The sequence below is a fragment of the Enhydra lutris genome, unplaced genomic scaffold (genome assembly GCF_002288905.1).
Source record: "Enhydra lutris kenyoni isolate GAN:26980312 unplaced genomic scaffold, ASM228890v2 scaffoldscaffold34, whole genome shotgun sequence".
NCBI classification, from domain to species: domain Eukaryota; kingdom Metazoa; phylum Chordata; class Mammalia; order Carnivora; family Mustelidae; genus Enhydra; species Enhydra lutris.
Genome location: NW_019154118.1, coordinates 20,330,611 through 20,351,026, shown reverse-complemented (window position 1 = coordinate 20,351,026; position 20,416 = coordinate 20,330,611). Strand labels below are relative to the sequence as shown.

The 20,416-nt window shown below is 49.9% G+C and overlaps 1 protein-coding gene across 5 annotated transcripts in view; it reads left to right on the top strand.

Annotated features, from left to right (window-relative positions):
• Nucleotides 1-20,416, top strand: part of LOC111153768 (neural cell adhesion molecule 1) — a 326,055-nt gene that overhangs the window by 257,034 nt on the left and 48,605 nt on the right. For all 5 annotated transcript variants that reach the window (XM_022512994.1, XM_022512993.1, XM_022512991.1 and 2 more), the window contains exons 2-8: nt 5,418-5,492; nt 7,171-7,389; nt 8,428-8,571; nt 8,977-9,114; nt 10,278-10,395; nt 10,817-10,983; nt 17,949-18,091. In XM_022512994.1, the coding sequence (XP_022368702.1) occupies nt 5,418-5,492; nt 7,171-7,389; nt 8,428-8,571; nt 8,977-9,114; nt 10,278-10,395; nt 10,817-10,983; nt 17,949-18,091 (1,004 nt within the window). The remainder of the gene's footprint in view (nt 1-5,417; nt 5,493-7,170; nt 7,390-8,427; nt 8,572-8,976; nt 9,115-10,277; nt 10,396-10,816; nt 10,984-17,948; nt 18,092-20,416) is intronic.

Here is a 20,416-nt window from a genome sequence, read left to right as displayed (position 1 = left end):
CGTTACATTCATTAACAAATGTGGCAAACCAGCTCGGAGATTTCTCCTGAGAACTCAGAGTTTTACCTGGAGTCCGAGCCGGGGTTTAGTCCCAGGCCTTTCTGACTCCAGACCCTGACTTGTTAACTAGGGCTCTCTCCTGACATTAATTATCATGACAGTCCGGCCACACAAAGGCGATCTTACCATCGTTTCCATGTTACAGATGAGAAAGCAGATCACGGTGAAGTGGTTGTCTAGAGCGCCTGCATTATTATTATTTGCCTTTGATTGAATTCAGTCATCTTTTTACCAATAAAGTTGGGATTATCAAGTAGAATATTCTAAAGTAGAGAGTGGAATTGGGCCACCTGGCCGACTGGATCATTCAAGAAGGTTACCTGATCTTAAGCCATAAAGAGAAACATTGCTTCCCTCAAAAACTGTGATCAAAATAATTTCTTCAGTAAGGGTTGTTAATGAAGATTTGTTAAGAATAATAATACACAGCAAGCATAAGATGTTTATTATGTGCCAGACACTAGTCTAAGTGCTTCACAAATATTAATTCATTTTGTCTTTCTAACAGCCCTCCATCTGTCCCCATTTTACAGATAAGAAAACAGAGGCACCAAGAGGTTAAAACACATGGCGAGATCACACAGTTAGTAAGTGGCACAACTGAGATTCACACTCAACAGTCTGGTCCAGAGTCCTGGGCCTCAGCCATTCGCCAGTATTACCATATAGGTTTTGGCTTTGCTTTCGTTGAGTTTGGTTGGTTTAGTACTCAAGCTATCCTGTATGTTCTCTCAGGTGCTTTCCTCATAAGGAGAGCAAACTACTAGAGGCAAGTGGGGGCCCCTCCATTGTTACACTCCTGGTCCAGACATCTGGATCTCCCACTGGTACGGTCACATGAAAGAGAGTTAGCATTCAGTTATAATTGAAAAATAAAAAACAATTCTCCATGGAAGTGCTTGAGAATGGTGATATGCAAGGTTCATTTCTAGAACAATAGCTAACAAAATAAATGCATAGTGACACTTTGATGTTTTTTTCAAAAATCCTTAGCTGTTATTAAATAGGTTCTAGAAAATTCTCTTATCTGGTGCATAGTCACTGATCACATTAATCCTCTGTTGTTCACTCTTAAATGGGTGACCAGGGCATCTCCTTACCTTGGTTCCGGGCCTGCTGCACACCTGCAGTCCGTCTTCCTCAGCAATTAGCATTTTTATCATCATTTAACAAGAAAATATTTTCAATTATCCGTGGGAGACACCTGGGTTTGCATTCTGCTGTTAGCTTCTACCTTGTCAAACACATTAGAATCTTGAAAAAAAAAAAAATGGTAAAAATCAAACTACAGCAAGAAGTCACTGACTCCAGTGAAATCTGTGGTCTCCTTCTTTAACTCACAATAATTTTTCTCTGTTGCTTTGCTTTGGTAAGAATTCCACCTCTCCCGATAAGTGCGTTAGCATGTTTTATGAACTAAAATCTGAATTCACTTTTCTTTAGCAACTAAAGGAATTTCTCTTGCTTCTCTAGAAAGTCGAGAGTGCCCAAACTTCTATTTACCTCTAAAACGGTTTGCTAAATTAAGTTTGCCTCTTTGCGAACATAGCATTGGTTTTTAAAAAACAGTTAAACGGAAAACACATTTGAAAACGTACAGATCTCCCCCAAGCTTATTTTACTTTTTAAATCAGATGAGTACGGGGGCAGAGGGGTCATTCTGTTCTTAAGAGAACCCTTTTTCTGTCTGTTCACAAGGGATAGAAGAGTATGGCAGAAATATCTGGAGTTTTCGACTCCATCCAGCCTGGGTTGGAATCTGGACTCCCCCATTACCATTACTTATGGCTCTGGGCCTCCACCTCCCCATCTGTGAAATCGGAGTTATAATGCTATGATCATATAATATAGCTATGTGTGCGAAGAGGCCATTAGAGTTAACCAGGGTAGAGACGAAAGAGCAATTTGACTGTGAGATGTTTGTACACTCTGTTCCTTCTAGCCCATGATTTGGAAAGAGAGCAAATGGTAACTACTAGGTCATCATGAGCCTATGAGATGGCCAGCCAAAGGTCAGTGGTGGTTGTGGAGTGTAGAGGGAAGAGCTGGAGCCTTAGAATCGGATGATTTTGGGGTGCCTGAATGGCTCAGTTTGTTGAGCATCTGCCTTCGGCTCAGGTCATGATCCCGGGTCCTGGGATCGAGCCCCGCATTGGGCCGCCTGCTCAGTGGAGTCTGCTTCTCCCTCTCCCTCTCCCTTTCCCCCTGCTTGTGCATTCTCTCTGTGTGTCAAATAAATAAATTGGGGGGGGGGATCAGATGATTTTGAATCTTAACTGCTCATTAGCTGAGCAGTTCTTTTGCTTCTCTGAGCATTAAAATTCTCTTGTATAGGATGAAGACAATCAGGTAGGCCTTCCTATGTCTCTGAACTGTTGTGAGCATCAGACGAAGGAATGACGTATGTTTTGTAAACCAGAACCTGTGATCTGGCCGTGGGGGATGGTGACCCTTTGGGTTCAGACACCCATGCATGTCAGCGTGCATCTCTGGATGCATCTAGGAGGGGGTAGGGTAACACATGGCCTTTTTGCAGAGCATTTGTGCAAAGCAAGAGTTGAAATACTTTTTCAGGGAGAAGGGTTTTCCTAGGTGTCTTTAAAGGTAGGAGTTATGCCTGGTGAGGAATTTTCACTTATATGTGCAACCGGAAAAAGGCAAAAGTTGCGGGAGGAATTTTTATTGCAAACAATGAAAGGCCTAATAGAGTAAGGAGGACGGGGCACCACAAAGCAGAGGGAACGGGTTTGGAGAGTAGAGCCGGATTTCCACGTACCGTTATTAAACCTAATAATTCAAGGTTGCGCGTTTGAGGAAGAGTCATAAGCCATTGTGCTTCGGTGGAAAACATCCAAGCGTTGACTTTCAGAGAGTCTGGGGTTCCTCTGGCCCAGCTTTGACTCTGCTGCTTTGCAGGAGGAATCGCGCTACCTTTTCCATGTGTGCCGGGAGTTTCAACGGACATGTCTTCTTTAAAAACCTTCTGTGATGATGAATGTATGCGTGGGCTCTGCTTAAGCCGGGAATTCCTTTGAAACTCTTGTTTCTGATCGCTCTCCGGGGCCCAGAGGAGGAGACGGGCCACATTTGGGTCTGAAACTCTTGAGCCTCGCCGTGTTCTCTGGCCCCCGGAGAGTCATGTTCCATTTGAAAAGAGCTGAAAAGATGAAGGCTGTTTTTTCACTTGGGATAAGAATATCCTTCTCGAGGCAGTGAGGGCTCTGACAATAACAGGATCCATATGTCAGAGCTGGCGGCTGATGCTCGGCATATGGGCCCATGAACCTTTCCGGCAGAAATACGCCTCGAATTCTCTAAAGAATGCCCCAGTAAACTCCAGAAAGGACCATTACTTAGGTGACGGATGGCACAGGCACGGCTCCGGGGCTTTCATGGGCGCATCGTTCCATGGAACGCGAGCCGCGGACAGAGTGGAAAGGCCTTGGTTGGCCTCACGATGGATGGCGCTGGCCTGCAGCCCTCTCCGTCAGGCCCCGTACCCCGGGATGGAAACAGCCTTAGCAGCTCTGGGCTTGCTCTGTTCTGTTAGGGGATGATGAACCCGAGCGGCCTGCCTCATGTTCTCCAGATTGTTCGTTAAAGCAAATGAGTGGAAACTTTTTATCCTCTACTCAGAGAGGCAGCATTGTAATGGAAAGAACGCTTCCCCGGGAGCCGGGGGGGCCTAGACTCTACGGCCACCACCACCCTGGCCCTAAACAGAGGTGACCTTAGCGAAGTCACTTTCTCTGTCTTTCTCGCGGGGGAAAGAAGCAAGTGGAACATGGTGCTGGTTGAAACTCCTCCTGGCTCCGTCGATTTGGAGCCGAGCACACCTAGCTCTGGCCAGAGGAGATGATAGAAGCACCGCAGCTAGAGAAACCATTGTGAGCTGCCCTCTCAGCTCCGTGTGTTTTCTGGCATTTTGGGAACGGTAGGGGATGCCCTTTCTCTGCTCTCTGAGAATACAGTCCTGGGCCCCGGGTGAGTCATCAGCAGTAAACCCAGCGTGCAAGTGGCTGGCTGCCCCCAAACCAGCACTGGGAGGTCTGAGTCCAGCCTCCCCTCTAGTTCTCATGGTGGAGCACTCAGCATCCTCCCTCTCTGCCTCTGCGGCTTCTCTGGGGTCTGCCTTGTTGTTGGTGGCGAGCAGGGTCTCGCCTCCAGTGGCCCGGTGCTCCCCACGGCTCCCCTGGCCAGCCGCCCGCAGGCCCTTTGATCTGTCTGCTCTGCTGAGTGCCCCGTGGCCCCTTCATCACGGAGCACAGACTGAGCCCCGCAGCAGCTCCGCCTGCGAGTCCGTCTCCATGGCAACCAGCAGGCCCCGGTTCTGCGGCGCAGAGAAAATGGCCGTTGGAAGGAAGGGCTCACTGAGTCTCTATTACCCGGCCTGTTGGTCCCGGCCCTCCTCTGTATCTGCTTGAAGAGGCGACATGCGTCGAACCAAATGTCCGTTAGCTTTTAGCTTTCACATTTACTTTCCCTAAGAGGAGGGGAGGCAGAAGGAGGTTGAATCCAAATGGATAAAAGCAGTTTTTTCCCCTGCCCTAAAACTATATTTTCATGAGGAGCAGTTATCTGCTCCAAGCAGATACTCGAGGAACCCAGTGAATCTGGCGGTCTGTGGGATGCCGGGCGGCGTATTCTGTCTTACCCGTAGAGAGGAATGACAGAGCACGGCGATCGTCAAAGGAAAATCCAGCGCAGGTAGCCAGGCGATACAGGGAACTCCTCAGGGCACAGACTACAGCCTTCCGGGAGGGCACCTGACTGACTGCAGTGACGAGGCTGTGCGCCGTCTCCTCTCACGGAAAGAGGGGTGTGGGTCCCCTACTCACCCGGCCGGCTGAGCGATAGGCGTCCCCTGCTTCCAGATCCGTCCGGGTCACCACGGTGACTCCTCCTCTGTAGTCATGAAGCACGGTGACATGGGGAACTGGAGAGGTCGGGAGTGGCAGGCCTCCTTGTCACGCAGCCGTGGGGACACTTGAGGCTGATTTCCAGAAATAACTGATCTGTTATTTCTCTGAATCCCAGAAGTGCTTCTGTTCAGAGCAGGACCGTGGCCTACTCAAGAGGTCAGAAACATGTGGTGGGGGTGTCACCCCAAATCTCCCAGAGGACCCTGCTCTGTCTGATAGGGGATCGCCATTCCACAGGGAAGGATCCGGACCATGTCCGTTCCCGGCTTTGGCACAGGAACCGTGGATTCTTTGGTGACAGGCTCTCAACCCAGACCACATCCTCCCTTCACTCTTTCTTAATGCGAGCAGGGAGACCCTGCTTTTGAAAGAAAGCTCTGGGTTCCCTTCTCAAAAATCCTGATGTGTGTTTCAGTTGGACTCTGTCTTTTTCAGTTTCTCTGCAGGTGGATATCGTCCCCAGCCAAGGAGAAATCAGCGTTGGAGAATCCAAATTCTTCTTATGCCAAGGCAAGTGCCCTGAGCCCCACTGCATTTAAGGAAAGACAGTGAACCCAGCGGCAGCCCGTGGCCCATGTGTGTGCGCGGCCGGTCCCGCCTGGAGCTGCCCCACTGGAGGGTTGATGGTGTGGCCAGAGGGCCAGGGAAGCTCTCGGGCCCTCTTCCTTCCCCTCACGAAGGGCTTCCATGACACAGAGAAATGTCCTCTGGGCTTCTGCATGGTGGTGGAGGAGGGCTAGGGATTTCCTGAGGAAAGTCAGCACAGTCCCCAAATAGCGAATCACCCCGGATTCCCTGCTCTGTATCCAGCCGGAGTTCTCTGCCTGACTCGGGAGAACCGTGCATCAGGGGGTCAGCGTAAGGCTTATTTCTTAGAATCTCCCAGGACACGAAAATCCAGAGAAATCAGAAACTTGCCTGAAAGACAATTGCACACTGGCGTCTCTTGTGCCGTGAGGATGTGGGTCCCGGGTTTTCCAGGTCTGTCGTGAATACCCATATTCCGTCCTGTGGTCCCTGCGCTGGAGCCCCGGGCTTCGTCGGATCTGGTGTCCTTGTTCTTTGTTTAGAAAATGTGCCCCGTTTCCACAGCTCGGAAATCATCAGGAAACGGCCTGTGGAGGAAAAGCTTTGGGTTAGGCTTTGGATTCCCCGGCTGTGAGAGGACTGGGATTCGGATCGTGGAAGAAGCAGGGCCGTTGAGCTGAGCTAGGTGTAAACCGTGACATTTAGCGAGCAGCTTTTGGCAGGGAGGGGCCTTTAAATGCGAACATGATTTGCGTTGGACGAGGTGCCTGGTGGCCGCTGGATGTGTTCACTCCAGCTTTGCCTTCATTACAGCAGTTTAAATGATCTGGAGATGCAGCCGTGGAGCCCACAGCACATCTTGCAAATAGCGATATTTATTGAAAACATGATGGGCCCTGAAAGGAAGACGGCTTCATTTCCATACTAAGCATCTGTGCAGGGCTGGGTGGTGTGGCCTGGGGAAGGGCGCCGTGCAGAGAGAGCCTGGAGCCCTCGTTCCCGCACAGGGTCTGAGTCGGCCACACAGCAGCACCCGCCTCTCCTCGGTGCCTGGGGAGAGGACGCATGGGTGATTTGGGCTGTCTTCCTTGCAAGATTGACGGAGACGGATGTGTCTGTCTGAGAGGGGGTGCTAAAATGACAGTCGTGCCAGTTTTGGCGGGGCCAGATGCTAGAATAAAACGGGTTGGAATCCACGCTCCTAGATGAGCTGGTGTCCCCTTCTCCACTCTGGAGACCACAGTCTGAGCCCTCACAAACAAGCTGATTAGTTGGCGCAGACTTGCCAGGCCCTTGAGCTCAGATCCTAGACCTGAATCCCTTCTGCTCTGTCTTCTGGGAGGCTGGAGCTGCTCGCTTAGAAGCCGGCACACAGTAGGTCCTCAGCAAATACCTCTCCATTTCCCTCACCAAGGAGAGACGTACTCGCAGGGGGTCATCGAGTTCCTTCCAGGCACTGTGAGTAGTGGTGTGTGTGTTACGACAAAGCACAGAAGCCAGGGGAAGGCGGTATCACGTCCTCCACATGAATGGTCTCCCTGCAGGGTCATCGAGCCCCATGACCTCTTGTTCGTGGCTCTTGCTGAGTACCCTTGGTCACCCCGGAGGGCACGTCATCTTTTTAACTCCTGCGGTTTGAAAATAATCTCTTCCTCTTCAGTGGCAGGAGATGCCAAAGACAAAGACATCTCCTGGTTCTCCCCCAATGGAGAGAAGCTCACCCCGAACCAGCAGCGGATCTCCGTGGTGTGGAACGACGACTCCTCCTCCACGCTCACCATCTACAACGCCAACATTGACGACGCTGGCATTTACAAGTGTGTGGTCACTGGCGAGGATGGCAGCGAGTCAGAGGCCACGGTCAATGTGAAGATCTTCCGTAAGAGCCGCCCCCGTCTCCTTCCATATTGCCAGTCCTCTTCTTTGGCCAAGAAGATGCAGGCAGAGTGGGATGTCAGCCGAGGGCCCCCTGAGGCCTTCCTCCTTTCCATTCCCCGAGTCTTTTCTGAACTGAGCAGAGAGCTCCAGCATGTTCTTAAATGATCCTGAGCCAGCTCAGAACTCACAGCCCCGGTTCACACGGATCCCAGCTACCTCCCTCTGGCCTCCATTCTCTAAATTCAAATTACACAGTTCCCAGAGGGCTGCTAAGGGTTCCCCTTCCCTTCTCCAGGCGCTGGCTGACGATCGTACCATTCAAGTTTCCCCTCTTATTTCACTCTCCCCTGCTGCTAATGGAGCCAAAGGCTCAGTGGGATGTGGGGGGTTATTATCTGAACTCTCTGGGCCACTCAGAGCAGGCGGTTCCCATTGTCAGTGAACCCCAGTCTGGAGGTGGCATCTCATTACCTTGTTATCATGCCTCTGTCTCGTTGGCCAGTGTAATGGTGGGTGACAGCTAATGGAACAGTATTGATTGCCATAGTATTTACTCCCATTAAGCCTGCCTTTTCTCCGTTGTGTTCTTCAAAATGTTCTCTGCTCTAGGTAAATGGGTTTGGGGTGTCAGACGGGTGGGAGACGGAGGAAGGACTGATGACCAGTCCTTGTAGACTAGGTGTCGTGCCAGTCCTTTCCGCCTGGCTTTGTGCTTCATTAGCATCGTCCCACATGGCAAGGGACCCTTGGTTGACAGACTCCTTTACCTCCGTAGACCCTTTCCACACGAAGTACAATGAATTTAGCACTCCGTGAGTAGACGCTGACTGCCCAACATCGACACCACATTCCCATGCTTACCCCCGCTGCTTTGCCCGGCGTCTTGGCCAAGGACGGGGCTGGACCCTCTCTTGGGCCACCATGTGTTTGGACTGAGAACCGCCTACAGCTGCAGCCCGAGCAGTGTGGCTCCAGCGGAAAAGGGTCAGTGAGGGGGAAGCGGCTGTTTGCCCTCACTCTTCTCTTGCTCATTTTCCAGAGAAGCTCATGTTCAAGAATGCACCAACCCCACAAGAGTTCAGGGAGGGGGAAGATGCCGTGATCGTGTGTGATGTGGTCAGCTCCCTCCCTCCGACCATCATCTGGAAACACAAAGGCCGAGATGTCGTCCTGACGAAAGACGGTGAGGCCTGAGTTCCCTGGCGGCTGCCCTTCCACCCAGGCCCTGGGTCCCCTAGGGTTTCCACCTCAGCCAGCCTCTGAGGCGTTCCAACCCAGCTTCAGATCCCGGTGTCCCACAGCCCTGTGTGCCTTTCAGGTCCCGAATGCATGAATGTCCCGAGCTTGCACATTCAGGCGCTTGACCTTGTCTCCAAAGAAAAGACAAATTTCCTGTAGACTTTTGCTCTTGGCTGTCAGTACCAGGGCCGCATGTCCTGATGTCGGTGTAAAGCCACTGCCCCCCTCCACACCCTACCCCTAGCTCTAGATTGTCGCTAGGGAAGAGAAGAAGAGCCCTGCAACCTTCCTGCAAATTCCAGAGTTCTCTGACTGACCCTTGGATGAACCCGCCTCTTGTCTCTTCTAGTCCGATTCATAGTCCTGTCCAACAACTACCTGCAGATCCGGGACATCAAGAAAACAGATGAGGGCACTTATCGCTGCGAGGGCAGGATCCTGGCACGGGGGGAGATCAACTTCAAGGACATTCAGGTCATTGTGAACGGTGAGGAGATCCCGTTCTTCCTGCTCTCTCCATTAGTACTGCCTGGTCACCCCCAAATCATGCTCCGTAACTTCCTCTTCAGTCTGTTAAATAAATCCCGTCCTGACTCACGCATCCGTCTCAAGTGAATCGTCCCTCCTGGGACAGCCTCTGGCTTGTTTTGATTTTTTTTTCTGAATCCACTTGCCTTTTGGGTCTCCCTTAACCCGGGGGACTTCTAGTGCCATTCTTGAATGTCCTTCATTGTCTTACAGCACCGGAAACTTTCCCCGTGCTTTCTAATAAATCCTGATTCATCCTTCATTGTCCTTGGTGTTATCATGATTGTGGGGTTAGTGCCCCTTGGTTCAATGTTCAAAGAAAATATTATTATCAATTCAGTCCTCAGAGTAGTCAGAATCATGGGCCATGGGTTTATTAATCTTAATCTGCTGTGTATCAAATAAACACACCCATGGAATCGATCTGACATTTACAAGATGTTTACAGGAAATTATAATGTCAGTACTAAGAAAATAAGTAAATTAGGGTTGAATTGTTTTTGGCTTTTGATACATATTTTTTGCCAAATTCTCCCCCTCTCATTCCTTTGGTAAAAACTGTCTGTGCACAGCCCTGTTTATGACAGTGCCAGAGAAATGTCACTTGGTGAGCTGGTGACATCTAACCATTTCCAATTGCTATTAACCATCTAAGCACTGAGAACAGGCATTTTCAACTTTTTCCGGAATCAAGAGCCCCCTTTTGTCCAAGCGTCAGGTTCCACTTACCGTGGTAGCTATAAGATTCATATGCATCGACTGAGAAAACACTTCAAGATATCTAGCTGCTATGAGTTGAATCCTGTTTTAAAAGGAGTAAGACCTATTAATGTAGCTTTTAAAGCTATTTTATTAAAAACCAATATTATATATCACATGTAACGATATCTTGTATTGTCGAAAGCCACTGATGCGTGTCTGTGGATGACTTATTCAGTTTGGAATAATTTTCTAGGACACATCAGAGTTTAGATCCCTCATACAAACTCTGTGGCTGCCCAGAGCTCCTGACCTCTAGGCCGTGACCCTCTGACCTAAGGTCGCCCGGAAGTGCCTCTTCTCCAGGCCACTGGGTTCCTCCAGGTTTTCACAGCCCCCCCTTACAGCTCTTCTTTCCTTCAGTGCCGCCCACCGTCCAGGCCAGGCAGAGCATCGTGAATGCCACCGCCAACCTCAGCCAGTCCGTCACCCTGGTGTGCGACGCCAAAGGCTTCCCAGAACCCACCATGAGCTGGACAAAGTAAGAACCTGGCTCGTGCCTTTTATCGTGGGCTCATGGAGAAGGGAGCGTGGAGCTCCGTGTTGGTGTGTCCGTGGCACGGGTGTGGGCTGCAGGGATCAGCTGCAGGTGTAGCACGGATTCCGTTCTGTAAGCTGCTCTCCCCTCCAGCACTGGATTCCTTCCAAGGGGGCAGAGCTAGAGGGCGTGGGCTGGGAGGCCCCCTTTGGGAGGTTTGTAGGCCGTGTGTAGCCCTTGGAGAGAAACAGAGGTTTAGGCAGAAGCAAAGGTTTGTGTGTGGAAGTACAGTTTGGGGTGTTGACTTTGTGTGAAAACCGAGTCCTTCCGTGGGCTCAGTCTGCATTCCGTGGAGATCGGTTAAAAATAAACTTTGTACTTCCGTGGCCGAAATCATGACAATTGGCTTTTCTGCACCGTGTAGGGACGGGGAACAGATAGAGAACGAGGAAGACGAGAAGTATATCTTCAGCGATGACAGTTCCGAGCTGACCATCAGGAAGGTGGACAAGAGTGACGAGGCGGAGTACGTGTGCATCGCCGAGAATAAGGCCGGAGAGCAGGATGCGTCCATCCACCTCAAAGTCTTCGGTAAGGACGGTGGAGGTCGAGGTCATTGTTCTGCCACAACTCCTCTTACCCCACACGCTCGGTCCAGCAGCAAGACCCCATTCTCTCTGCCTTGGGATCTGTCCCAGCTGCAACCACATTTGCCAGCTCCACCCCTAAGCCCGAGTCCACGTTATCTGCCTCCTCTCCTGGTCAGTGACAGCCTCCCAGCCCCCACCTCGTCCTCCCCCGCCATGTGGTCCCCCTCAGCCCCGCCTCACAGTAGCCAGAATGACCTCAAGCACCATCCTCTGTTTAAAATCCTCCCGTGGCTTCCTGTTGCAACCAGAATAGAATCAGACGGCCCGCCCTGGCCTGCGAGACCTAACCCGAGCTAGCCCCTGCCCTCCTTTCCAGCCTCGTCTTTCCTCCACTTTGCTCCACACCGAAAACTCTCCAACCCCTCAGGCCTTCCTTCTGTGGCTCAGATGACACTGAGCTGCTTTCTTGTCTTCCGGGACATGGCACTTGATACCTCTTCTGCTTGGAATGTCGTTCCCCCACATCTGCTCTGAGCTGCCTTCTGCACCATTCACCTCTCACCTCAACCTGCCTTCTCGATGAATCCCTCCTGCACTGCCCTGGTGAATGCACCACCCACCCCCGCTGAGCGCTTCCATCGGTCTGACTGTACCTTCTTCACCACACTTGTCCTACCCGACCTGGCCTCATTTCCATATTTGCCCTGGAGATTGTGGTCTCCCACCTCCAAGAAGCAGGTAAACCCTGGGATAGCGGATCGCTGGCTTTTCTGTCTCTTTCCTGCTTTATCTCTGCCGCTCCAACCAGTGCCGGCCTCGGGAAGACCTGTGGTAAACATTAGGGACCAACCGGCTGACTGCCTGTGTGTCCCTTGCTTCTTTCCGTGGCCCGTGTGAAGCGGTGCCATCAAAGCCATGAGAAGAGCCCCTCGTGTCTGCTCACTCCATCTTGATGAACTCAGTTAACTTCCATTCATTTGGAACTGAAATGCATCTTGACCTGACCTTGAAAAGAGAATTTGTGGCAGAGAAATACTTAACCTATTGGCTTTCAACACTTCCTGCTCATGTTTTTTAAAAAGACATGGAGCGCCTGGGCAGCTCAATCAGTTAAGCGGCCGACTCTTGATTTCAGCTCAGGTCATGATCTCAGGGTCATGAGATCAAGCCCGTCATGAGGCTCCGAGTTGAGCATGGAGTTTGCTTAGGATTCTCTCTGTCCTTCTCCCTCTGCTCCTTCCCACTTCTCTCTCACTCTCTGTTTCTCATTTAAAAAACAAAACAAAACAAAAAACAGGGAAGCTGGTTCAGTGTAGATGGTGCCGCCAGGCACCGGAGGGCAGCTCTGGTTCATGTGGTTCCCAGGTCGCTACAGTGTGTGCCTGGCGAACCCTCTGGGACCTGCTTGTTGGGCCTGGTCGTAGACCTCGGACGGGTGCAGCTGGACCTGCTCATCATAAATAAATCTTATTTCTCTGTTAATGACAGTTGGGTTTAGAAACAGGTTATCAGTTCTGTTCATAGCAACGGATATACTGGAGAGTAAAAGCTGACAGCCTTGGAAAATATTCTTTCTTTTTTTTTTTTAAGATTTATTTATTTGTCAAAGAGCGAGCATAAGCAGGGAGAGGGAGAGGCAGAGGAAGAAGCAGGCTCCCGGCTGAGCAGGAAATCTGATGCCGGACTCAAGCCCAGGACCCCGGGATCATGACCTGAGCTGAAGGCAGACGTTTAACTGACTGAGCCACCCACGTGTCCCTGCCTTGGGAGACATTCTTGACAGTTCTTATCTAGTTCTCCTCCCCACTCCCTCGGGTTTCAGGTTCTTCCACATTGTAAAGACAGGTGCATTGTTAAGGTAGTCCTTCGTTGAACAGATACCGATGAAGCAGCCGTGTTGCTGGACCAAGGGGTGTCTGAGATATGAGTATGATGTGGTCCTTTAACTCTGACAAACATGGGGAGGGAGAGGAACATAGAAGCGTATAAGTGGCCGGCTATGTTTGAGTGCCTGTGTGGGCCCAGCCATTGTCAAAGTGATGAGGATGAATAACACGTGCTCTGTCCTCATCCGTGGGCTCACGGATGACCGACGCTGAAATTTTTAATGATGGCCCATTGTAAGGACTTTGGAATGGCAATGGGCACCGTGTTTTAGAGGCACCTGTGGTCATGAGAGACAGAAGGCAGAGAGGTCATCACAAACCGTTTGCTGTTTCCCAAGCAGAGCTTCCCAGGTGAAGAAGGGTGGCCACGGGCGAGGACGCTAGGCCGCCCGGGCACAGACACGGAGGCAGGAAGGATGCGTGCCACGCTGAACGTGAGCTCTTTGCAGACGGACTGTGAACCCCCAGCTACGAGGACAGTGTCTGGCAAATTGTAGGTGCTAGAATTTGCCTAAGGGAAAGCAGAGCCGATTATTTTATGTGAATGAAGCACAGGCAGATGGTAAGGACGTGAGTCTAGACATGAGTAACTATCCCTTGTCTTGGGAAATTCTCAGGTGTTAGCACCATAAAGTAATAATAATACCCGACAGGAAGTGAGCGCTTCCAATGTGTCAAGCACCACCTGAAGTGTGTAACTGACTTGTAATCCGCAGCACAAGGCTGTGTGGTGGATTTCATCCTTGTCCTTACGTCACAAGTGAGGAAACTGAGCCCAGAAAACTGAGTGGCCTACCCAAGGAACCAGGGCTCCAACCCAGGCAGCTGGCTTGGAAGTCCCTTTCCCTGAGCTAGCAAAGGGAAGTTACCACCCCGTGGAGCTCCACTTAACACAGATGACGTCTGAATTACAGATGGGATGGCTGGGAATGTTGAAGGTAGCGTGCCCTCCCTGCGCGCCCCCGTGCCACCGTGGATCACACGGAACGGGTCTTGGATTCTCTTGCAGGCCTCTCTGGTGCTGGTGGCTGCCCCACGAAGGAGGCGAGGGTACTGAGTCAGGAGCCACATGCAGCCAGTGGAGAACGGAGAGTGGGATCTGGTGTAGGGGCGGAGCTGACGAGGCAGGAACTGTGGCAAGGCAGGCTTTGTCTTTCCACCCCCTTCCTCACCAGGCATCCCCTCCTGCACCCACCCCCCCACACACAGTTTCTTCCCCAAGACCACAGCTGGGAGAATAGATGCTATCCAGAAAAGCAAATAGAGGAGAGGTGGCCAGACTCCTGCAGAGACAAGTAAGTAAAGCACAGACTCCGAGGACTCTTGCCCCCATGGAGAACGCGAGCCCCTCTGTGAGCTTCAGGGGAGTTCACATAGCCTCCTGGGAAGCTTCCTCACCTACACACTGTTTTCCTGTCCGTTTCGTGTTCTTAACCTCCTCTCCCTCCTCCTCTGGCCTCCCTTGGTTTCGGAGATTGGTAGTAAGGCCAGGACATGGGGTGGGGAGGGGCGGGTGAGGTGGGGCTCCCTCCTCCTTTTACTCTCTGTCCTGCCTCTTCCCCTTGGCTTGCTGCGGGGCCCAGCGCTAGGGGGGAAGCGAGGCAGGTTCCCCCCGTGGAGGCCGAGTTGGCAGCAGTGAGACAGAAGCACACAGAAACCAGTAGCTCGGATCGTAGAACCAGAGCTCAGAACTCCTGTGATTCAAGACGGGAAGGCAATTAGTCAGTACGGGGCACGTCTAAATTAGAGACTGCCATAATTGTACATTACTGACATCATTTTTCCCTAAGAAACGGGGATGTTCTAGCCTGCATTGCCCTAGTTATCAGCCAGAAGCTCTTTTTACTAAGTAGTTACACCCTACCTTTCTTTAAATTTGGCAGTGAATTTCCATTGCTTTTCTCCCCTGTGGGCTCTTCTGAAAAAGTATTTTTGTCTCCTCATATTCCTGTTACGCTCACACAAATGCTTATGAGGTCTCATGCTGCTGTGGGCTGAGGCGGGTTCACCAGTGGCCTTGCTTATCTGACCCCTTAGGACCAAAGCAGTCCTTGTGAATTACAACACCGAAGGGAGCTGCACCGGGTCATGTCCAGCCTCTCAGTTCAGAGGAGCAGGGCCCCAGAGCCCTCCTTGGGCTGGGGAATGCAGGAGCCTGGGTTGGGGTGGGACTAGACGAGACCACCCCTCAGTGGCAGGGTACAGAGCCATGGGCTTGCCAGAAGAGAAGAGCCGTTGTGCTGGGAAAAGTCCCATGGACATTTGTGCTCCCAGGAGGGTCCGTGGGAAGAAGTGCAATGGAACACTCGGAGGCAGTAAGTCCTACTCTAGCAGGCAGAAAATAGAACGGGGATCCAAAGTCAAGGGCCCGCAACAGACGTTAATTAAGAAGGTGTAAGTACCATCTGAAGACAAAACCTGGAGATGTTCCTCTAGATGCTGTGTGCAGAGGGACGCAACCTTGCATCTGCCCCTGTTTGCCTGATGATGCCCTTGTCCCGGGGGAGTTATGTAGAACATCCCTTTTCACTCTCAAGAGTGCCCTGATCGGGACAATAAATTATATTGATATTCTAACTCCAAGGCAATATTCTGAGCTTTCAATGAGTTCTGACAATGGGCCTGCTGCTTCTGTAGTACAGAGAGGTTAGGTCATTAGTGAGAAGCTTGCCCGCCTTCCAACGGCCCTCTGTAGACTATACAAAATCAGCTGTTGTTGATAATGCTTTTAGTAAGAATATAGTTTGCTTTTTTCTAAAGATTTGTGCAGTGGACCCTTTGTAACCCTCTGGGAAATGGAGCTGCCAAACCAGATATTAGTAGAAGTTATCTATCCCTTGTCTGTCTTCTGTTAACCTTTTGATGCCTGGACGAAGTCCTAGGGGTCAGGAAGAGTCCAGCAAACACTGTTTAGGTCACGATTTCCATCTGGGTTTCAAGAGGCCAAAAATTCAAACAACTGTTCAGTGAATTCGGTTGTGTGGCTGAATTTTATTTTTTTACACTTTTTTTTTTTGAAGATTTTATTTATTTGAGAGAGAGAGGGTGAGAGAGAACATGAGCAGGGTGAGGGGCAGAGGGAGAAGCAGGCTCCCTGCTGATTAGTGAGCCCGATGCAGGGCTGGATCCCAGGACCCCGAGATCATGACCTGAGCCGAAGGCAGATGCTTAACTAAGTCACCCAGGTGCCCCTTCATTACACGTTTCAATCTGTGATTTTAACAGTATAGAAATTCAACTTCTATTTTATCTTTCTCAAACCTCCTGTCTGGGGTGCCTGGGTGGCTCAGTTGGTTGAGTGACTGCCTTTGGCTCAGGTCATGATTCCGGAGTCCTGGGATCGAGTCCCACATCGGGCTCCCAGCTCCATGGGGAGTCTGCTTCTCCCTCTGACCTCCCCTCTCATGCTCTCTCACTCTCTCTCTCTCTCTCTCAAATAAGTAAAATCTAAAAAAAAAAAAAAACCTCCTGTCTGGCTGCAGTTAACAGTCCTTTCGTTATGAGTTGTGACCACCTTGGAAGTCTTGTTTATCAAGAGCAACACAAAACCTTCCTGTGGGAAAATCTGGCTCAAGTGATCTCCGTCAGTTCCAATTCGTGATCATTTGGCCCCGTTGGATTGAGACGTGCCTGGGTGCTTGCCATCAAAAAAGGACTTGCCAAGCAAGCTGTTTAGTACAGATTAACTGTAGCAGAATATTTGACTAAATGGATAATTTTATATAGAAGCAGGTATTTGCCGCAGAAAATGCACAGCCTAGACATAAAAGCAGAACCGGGGGGGCCTCAGCTTGTAGGAAGTGTATAGGGAGGAGTTTATTAACCTACTCATGGGTGGCGTATGAATTTGAATATAAAGGAAATGTAATTCTTTCAAAAATTATCCATAAATTTGATTTATTTTGTTTGTTTGTTTGTTTATCTCGCCTCATCTTTTTCCCCATTAGCGAAATAAGTTACATTTGTGCTGTGTTATCTTTTCTCTTCTGTGGAAGGTTTTGCAATTTCAGAATATAATTGTTTTAAATCAGGAAAAGTCAATTTTCTCTAATGTTTAGCATTTAACTCCTCTTTTGAATGCTCATGTTTTCTGGCATTACCCGAAACATTTGGAAAATGAACCCATCTCATCTCCTTTCCACCCCAGCCCATTCTGCAGCCCCCGACTCCTCTCTCGCCCCATTTCCTTGCTTGAGTCAAAGCTAACACAGCTCTCCCAGTCACTGAGAAGCTCAGAGTCACTTGAACTCCTTCTCATTCCCTCCTTCGTCCTTGCCATGCCTCGTTTGCCCTCTGTTCATCTGGCACTTCGAGCGAAACCTTTCGTGAGCACCTCTCTCCAAGCCGCCCTTCCCCGTCTGCCCCTCCATCCCCTCCTCCTCTGGGACCACCCAGTTCGGGACTCTATTTCGCCACATCTGGAGCCCTGTCAGAGCTTCCAAATTGGTTTTCTCACCTCAAGGTTTCCCCTGTTCTCAGTCATCTTGAATTCCTTCATAGATTAGCCTTCTTGAAGTACAAACGATCATTTCAGTCCTCTGATCAAACACCACCAGTGGGCTTCTGTCAGTGCCCGGAGACCATTCAAAGCAAGCGCCATAACCAGGCGGCCATGACCCTGCGCCTGGGCTGGGCCCCACCTCCCCCCCGCCTCCATATGCCAACACCAGCCCCCATCACACTGCCCTCCTCCCGTGTCCTTGCTTCTTTGCTCCCAGTCAGGTAGTTTTCTACACTGAGAATGACTCTCTCCATCCCAAAGTTTCACGTACTGAAGATCTCATGCCCCAGCCTGAAAGCTTTCTCCTCATGAAGGCTTCAACCTCTGCCCTTGCCTTCTCTACCCTCTGCCCTGAGTGTTCTTTCTCTAGGATCTTGTGTTTCTTGCTCGCACACTGATGGTGTCACGCACCTACTCAAGTGTACGTCCATCAGGGATTCAGTTCTGTAGCTCCCACAGCACCTAGAATACGGTCTTATACTCCGTAAGTCTGTAACCTGATGAGTGGGCACATGGTTGAATTTAAACCCAGAAAACTAAAAAAAATCAGACAAACTCACACATATCTTATCTTTTCAGCAAAACCCAAAATCACCTATGTAGAGAACCAGACCGCGATGGAGCTAGAGGAACAAGTCACTCTGACCTGCGAAGCCTCGGGAGACCCCATTCCCACCATCACCTGGAGGACCTCTACCCGGAACATCAGCAGCGAAGAAAAGGTATGACATCACCAAGAGTTCAGGGTCATGGGGTGCAGGCTTAAAGCAGGTCATGTCTGCCCAGGCCCCGTTCTCTTCGGGGAGCCGGAAGATGGGATGAGGGCCCCGGAGGCCACGCCAGGTTCCATGGCCTCCATCCTCCAGCCTGATGGCTGTGCAGGGGCAGGGCCACAGGTTCCTGCATAGATCTGCCGGGCTGTGAGGTTTGTGGACGTGGTCAAGTTAGACGTTCTGGGGAGGAAGTGGGGAGTGCTTTTTAAACCCAGGATTACGGAGCTCTGAGGAGCAGGGAGAAGCCAAGAACTTGGGGGTCCAGCTCTCATCCTCTAAAGAGTCCTGACGGGAATGTGTCCTGGAAATAGCAGGGATCAGGATGAGCCCTATGAATTCTCCTTGTGTTTCGTAGCCTCACGCTGTACATGCACTTATGCACAAAAGCTTGGTTGCCTTTGTGTCTGCCTGTATTTCCGGTCACATTTGGATATCATTTTGTTCTGAAGGCAAAAATAATTAGCAGTTTCTTCATGATGATGATCACACTGGGTTCTCTGCTACATTCTAAGCACTCAGCTTCAGCTCTCAGTAGCACATGGTAGCAGGCTTCCTGGTAGTTTGAAATGACTGGGGAGATTCAGCTTTAAAGCATAGAGATTTATAGACCACCGGAAAAATTGTCATTGACAGTGTGTACGGATTGAGGTATCCCCACATCAAGCAGCCCTTTGCTCCTGAGTGGACCAAAAGCAGGAGGAAGAGGAGGCTTCGTTTTAAAGCAACTTCTCCAATCTCATCTCATATGCCCTATAGTATAGGGCTTCATTTTAGTTGGCCAGAGCTTTGTCACCTGGTCAGGAGTAATGGCCTTAGCCTTAAAGAACTTTTATAAGGGATTGCTTATTGACCACAATGTCACAGTTGATAGATCTTCACTCTTCTGCCCGCCTAAAGGAAATCCCTACAGAGGGTAAACTCAAAGTCAAAAAAGAGATAGGGTGGCAGAGCAGATCCACATTTGGGATTTGAACTTGAGGATCTGGTTTCTGCCCCATGAATAAAAGACAAAATGAAATCAAAAGGAACGAAAACTGCTGTTCCAAAAAGCCCATTATTTTTTGCAAGTTTTAACTCCACAGTTGAATTCAACTTAACAAAAGCTCAAGGAACTGCTAAGTATTTTTGAAACTCGCATATGCTGTTCGATATTGTGGAAACCAACTGGATTAAGAAATGTGGTGTTTACTTGGACACTTTCTTTATCAACATTGGAATTAAACACTAAGCTCAGATTTCAGCTCCCATCGTGTGTGTTACGTGGATTGAATGTACATTTCAGGGCTCACACCACATATTGTGCTTGGCACATATTCCTACATCAGGCTTGTGATTTGTCCAGAACGACCCAGTGTATATCGCTGACCTACAGGGAAGGACAGAAATAATATCTATCCCAGATGAATGATGCTTTTAAATTCGATGTCTTTTCTAGGAATAGCTTCACAGCTAAGCTAGACCGGAAGGGTTATTAAGATTTGTGTCTATCCTAAGTTCTTTCATAGGTGGGCACTTCTGGCCTGTATCTGTGAAGTCATTTTTACAGAATGAGAACAAAAAACCAGGCACCGGTCCACACTCATACTTACTAAGTATTGAGACAAAAGGCATCCAGCAGAGACCATCTCCGACCAAGGAGGGTTGCATAATTCAGCTACTAGTGTAGATCATTTGTCTCAATCTGCGATAATTATCTAAGCCCAGCCGCATAGGTCGTATTGTGGTTTCTTTGACTATGGACTGCCTTCAAGTTTACTCAGAGCGACATTACTGGAACATGTGTGAATCCATGTTAGAACAAGTCCTCCAGACCAGTCAGTGCATGACACCGTATTAACATATTTGCCTACGTAGAAACCCTACGTAGAAAAGTTGCCATTTCTATTAGTTATATATTAATGCCAGAGAGGCTTGACGTCCATCTTACGCCATGGAGAGCTCATAATTAAGAGAACAAAGATGGCCGGCTCCATGCCAGCCGGAGTCTGGGTAGTCAATTTCACTTTCATCTGGCAGCAACCCCCCGTGTTCTCCCCCATCTGAAGGTGCATCGTATATGATCAGGGATCTAGATGATCAGAGGCACAGTGTTGTAGTAGTGAAAGAAAACAATGTCCTTTTTCAAGTCAGGATGGTACATGAAGCAGATAAAAACGGACGATTGTATCTACCTGTAAAGCTCAGGAAGGCTCCTGAGAATTAGACCACACACAATGCTGGGATCCTAGAGGTCGGGAAGGAGGGTCCCGTTTGAGGTTGTCCAGTCTCAGCCGG